The sequence below is a fragment of the Micropterus salmoides genome, unplaced genomic scaffold, assembly GCF_014851395.1.
Source record: "Micropterus salmoides isolate LMB-PRFRI ecotype aquatic unplaced genomic scaffold, ASM1485139v1 Ms_hic_scaffold_7, whole genome shotgun sequence".
Lineage (NCBI taxonomy): Eukaryota > Metazoa > Chordata > Actinopteri > Centrarchiformes > Centrarchidae > Micropterus > Micropterus salmoides.
The window spans coordinates 8517897-8522868 of record NW_024044459.1 but is presented as its reverse complement, the minus strand read 5'-3'; the positions used below and the strand labels follow the sequence as shown (position 1 = coordinate 8522868).

General features: G+C 41.0%; 1 protein-coding gene across 1 annotated transcript; it reads left to right on the top strand.

The window, feature by feature from the left end:
• The first annotated feature begins 2286 nt into the window (after positions 1-2286).
• LOC119891880 (natterin-3-like) lies at positions 2287-3441 on the top strand. The gene has a single exon (XM_038703842.1). It carries the CDS (start codon positions 2317-2319, stop codon positions 3439-3441), a length of 1125 nt encoding a protein of 374 aa, XP_038559770.1. The 5' UTR covers positions 2287-2316.
• The last annotated feature ends 1531 nt before the right edge of the window (positions 3442-4972 follow it).

Here is a 4972-nt window from a genome sequence, read left to right as displayed (position 1 = left end):
ATTTCAGAATGAATCACATCAGAGGAGAAGAACTTAACTAGCTTTCTGGATATATTGGTGGTTACACGTTCTTAGAGAATATAAGCAAGACACACGAATGGCATCAGATTATTGGACAAATAAATAAATACCGAGTGATATTTATACATTAAACAACATTTCAGATGATGGCATGTAATACTTATTTTGTCCACTTGGGGGAGCTCGGGTTACATAAGGATAGCTCTGATTAATCCTAAAACAATCTTCTTAGGAGCTGGGGAATTTAGTCATTTTTAACCTTAAATTTGAGCTGGAAAATTTATCAAGTATCATAAGATATTTCTTCATCATCATTTCTAAAGGAAGTGTCAGAAAGTATTGTGAACAAAGCATTGGTTACAAAAAAAAAAGAATAAAGTCAGGTGACCTTGCTGAAAATTAAACCACTGCAAAATTATTTAGATTCTTTAAACAACAAACAACAACATGGTAACATAACTACTTAAATGGAAGCAAACGCCACTACTAACTTAGCAAGGATTATTGGTTAAACAACAGTTTATAATGAAACACTGTTTTAGCTCAAGGCAGGAGTTGTTAAGTGTCCCCCTTTCACAGCCCCTGGCTTATCACATTTGCACATCAGCTAAAAGAAGAGAAGAGAGTGGTGTTTTATGGCCCAGCCATTCTATTGGAAAAGGGATCAGAACGTCCGGTACTTTCATGTCCTGAGGCACCCTAGAGGGAGAAGGATTGGACAATTCTTTTGCTGTCCTGCTAAGTGTCTATTGACACCTTTACGGCGAGAGGGGTTCACTAAGGCTCTTCGAATACACGGTCCTTAAGCTGATGCATGTCTGATTGAGTCTCTGCAGACCCTTACCGAACCCCAGGCGATGTCTCTAGTTTTGCATGTCAAAAGGCCAACTCCAGTGGAGGAAAACTTTCCTACCCCCTCCTTTTCTCAGAGAGAGAGAGGGAAGGAATTTTGAGTATCCAAATTATTTAATATAAATTGCACAAATCCACACTGTTTGTTCACAACAAAAGAACATCTATCAAAACCAGATCTAGCGTCTAATTGGGTCTAGGCTTTTTTTCATATATATATATATATATATATATATATACACTCACCTAAAGGATTATTAGGAACACCATACTAATACTGTGTTTGACCCCCTTTCGCCTTCAGAACTGCCTTACTTCTACGTGGCATTGATTCAACAAGATGCTGAAAGCATTCTTTAGAAATGTGGCCCATATTGATGGATAGCATCTTGCAGTTGGAGATTTGTGGGATGCATATCCAGGGCACGAAGCTCCCGTTCCACCACATCCCAAAGATGCTCTATTGGGTTGAGATCTGGTGGCTGTGGGGGCCATTTTAGTACAGTCAACTCATTGTCATGTTCAAGAAACCAATTTGAAATGATTGGAGCTTTGTGACATGGTGCATTATCCTGCTGGAAGTAGCCATCAGAGGATGGGTACATGGTGGCCATAAAGGGATGGACATGGTCAGAAACAATGCTCAGGTAGGCCGTGGCATTTAAACGATGCCCAATTGGCACTAAGGGGCCTAAAGTGTGCCAAGAAAACATCCCCCACACCATTACACCACCACCACCAGCCTGCACAGTGGTAACAAGGCATGATGGATCCATGTTCTCATTCTGTTTACGCCAAATTCTGACTCTACCATCTGAATGTCTCAACAGAAATCGAGACTCATCAGAACAGGCAACATTTTTCCAGTCAGGCTCTTGCAAATTGTAGCCTCTTTTTCCTATTTGTAGTGGAGATGAGTGGTACCCGGTGGGGTCTTCTGCTGTTGTAGCCCATCCGCCTCAAGGTTGTGCGTGTTGTGGCTTCACAAATGCTTTGCCGCATACCTCGGTTGTAACGAGTGGTTATTTCAGTCAAAGTTGCTCTTCTATCAGTTTGAATCAGTCGGCCCATTCTCCTCTGACCTCTAGCATCAACAAGGCATTTTCGCCCACAGGACTGCCGCATACTGGATGTTTTTCCCTTTTCACACCATTCTTTGTAAACCCTAGTCTAACAGAAAAGTCTAGGAGTTGTGACTGTATGGTTTAGGTTGTAAGTAGTTCAGCCATAATCTTTGGTTTTTAAAGGGTCACTTAATTCAAATTAGAAAATGTCTTTTTCGCACTTTACCCCCAATGCTATCTGTCAATACATTTAGTTTTAGTTTGATTTAAATACATTTGAAGCTTGTGATTTAATCACTACTTCTATTTTAAGTTACATTCTTTGCCTCATTCACCTGATTTTTGTTGTTCCCTGTTTAGCGTTTCATAACTAAATTTGATGATTGTTCTTTTCTTTCTCCTTTCTTTTCATACAGTTCCCTTGCTGAACCCAGATCTAGGGAACAGGTTTCCTCAAATCACTGCCAACGGATCAGGATTGGCTCTTCTGACTTCTGCTGAATTTGAAAAGAGGCTGGGTCGATCTTCCTCCTTCATGTTTGGTGTCTCCAATCTTCAGTGGCAGACTTCATATGGCTCTCTCCCCAATGGAGCCGTTTCAATCTACAACACCAATGCTGGAGGACGCAGAGACTACATTTGCAAATATGGGTGCTCATCCGGCTTCTACAGCTCCAGCAAGGGTGGTCGCTGCCACTACACGCTTTCAGGGCGAGAGTATCTTGGTTACCCATTTGAGATCCTGGTGAACAAAGACAACTATGAGTTACTGGAATGGAAGGATGGCTCTTGGGGTTCAGTGCCACAGAATTCAGTCCAGAACTGCTACAATGGTGACATATATGTTGGAAAGAACAAGTATGGTCTTGGGAAGGTGCACGTTAAACATAAGGCGTTCTTTCTTCCCTGGAAAGGTAAAGAGTATTGGTACAAGAACTACCAGGTCCTGACCTTTGAAAAAGGCATATCCAGCGAGAAAATTTATGATGTCCAGTACAAGACTGATGGAGTTAAAATCATTGCGCAGCCTCCTGAGATCATACGTAAGTCCTTCATCACCAACAATGAATGCAGCCCTGTTGTGAAATCACTTGCCCTCTCAGAAATGTATCAGGTGGAGAAAAGGTGGGACACCAGCACTGCCATCACTTCTGGTGTCAGTGGTAGCATCACTGCTGAAATCCCATTCATCGGCTCAGCAGGCATTCAACTCAGTACTGAAACAACAAAGCAATTATCCCGTGGAAACACCGTGGTGGTGTCGAAAACCTATTCTGTCTCTGTGGAGCAAACTGTCCCACCAAACCACTTCTGTGGCGTCAGTATGGTTGGATTTAAGTACAAGGCAAACATCCCCTTCACAGCCCGCCTCGGACGCACTTACAGAAATGGGGCGACCAGATGGACATCCATCACTGGGACGTACAGTGGTGTCGATGTTGGAGAAGTCCGGTCTGTTGTGGATCGCTGTGAACCTGTACCCAATGCTAAGCCTTGCTCCTGAAAGGAAAATGTAAAAGGCGTTTTAAGATATCTGACATATTAAATGTTAAATAGTGAAATTCTAATAAAGAGCTCCACATAAACCTGCTTTGTTCTTTAAAATGTCTTAATATATATTAACCAAAACAAATTCATGAAAATATGAACCTACATGCTAACTAACAGCAACATCTCTGTTACAATCACACAAATATTCAATAAACATGTGGGAACATCCTGCCAGGAGCAAGAACATGGTTGTGGTATGAAATAACTTAGAGATACAGCAAGTGATACTTCGGCAACAACTGTAACATATGCAGGACCTAGTAATGTGCCCCAGAGTGTAAAATTTATAAATGCACTATACTCGGTGTAATTGGCTAGTTTTCAGAGTAAGTTTTAGTAGTGGTTGCGGTTAGAGCAAAACATAAATTATGTCTAATTGAGTTTATTTAAAAACATAAGCCACCAAATTTCTGCTGGCTGTACTATTTAGGTATTACATGCACTCAACTAAAACAGAAAAGAAATACAGTATAAGTGACAGGCCTGCAACTAACGACTATTTTGATAGTTGATTAATCTATCGATTATTGAAACGAATAATCAACTATTCGGATTATGAATCGCAAAATGACAATACCTCTCATTTAGCTATTAGCCTTTAAATTAAACCTGAAGTTGTTTTAGGCATGTGCTAATTAACAGTCAAGACAATAAAATAAATACTGCTTTCAAAAATGCATCTTTTAATGAACGTTTCTGCTGCAGCAACAGAAAGTTCAAGTTAAATTACGTCCTGATAAGCAGCTGATCTGCTGTTTAGTGACGGAGCAGCTTTCACGCCAGTACTGCAATACACCGGGACAAACTGACACTGTATACAAAGAAAGGAATAACGTCATGCATAACATTTGCTGAATTTACAAGAGGGAATCAATAATAATGATTTTGTAGTAGACAGCGTTTCACAACATTTATATATTTTCCCCTAACTCAGCAACCCACAAAACTCGATGATTTTTTTAAGGGAGTTTGGGGCGGATCCGGTTTTGTCTTATCTTGTGCACTTGCCATGAGTGATGCATCGTTTATGATTGTAAAGTCAGGGCACATCTGGAAAGTGAACGCGGCCACCATTACTTTAACAATCAATCAAATTGACCAACTGTATAGAAAACGTTTCAGCTCATAACATGAAGTAACACGGCTTTAACGCTAACTAGCTTACCTAGACGAGTTTTCATCACCCACAGAGACACGACATTACGCGCCTCCTCTTCAGATGCTCCGGTGCTTCCAGGAGAGCTCAACTTTGCTGCAGTTCACGACCTTTCTGGCTGTGTGAAGAGTGAAATGCTGCCACACTCTGGAGGTTTTAGGTTGTGAACGTGTTACTGCAGCTCTGTTGTTGTTTTAGTAACTTTACTGTTCAAATCACTTTACTCTGTTAAGCTGACGGTGTCAGATTTTTGGTTCACAACGCAACAAAAGTTCTACCTGCAGAACAGGGCCGTGCAGAGACCTCTGGAAGGGCAGGTGCTCAAAGT

Excerpts from the sequence above, each read along its gene's own strand:
- LOC119891880 (XM_038703842.1), top strand. The coding sequence starts at position 2,317 with ATGATTGTTCTTTTCTTTCTCCTTTCTTTTCATACAGTTCCCTTGCTG.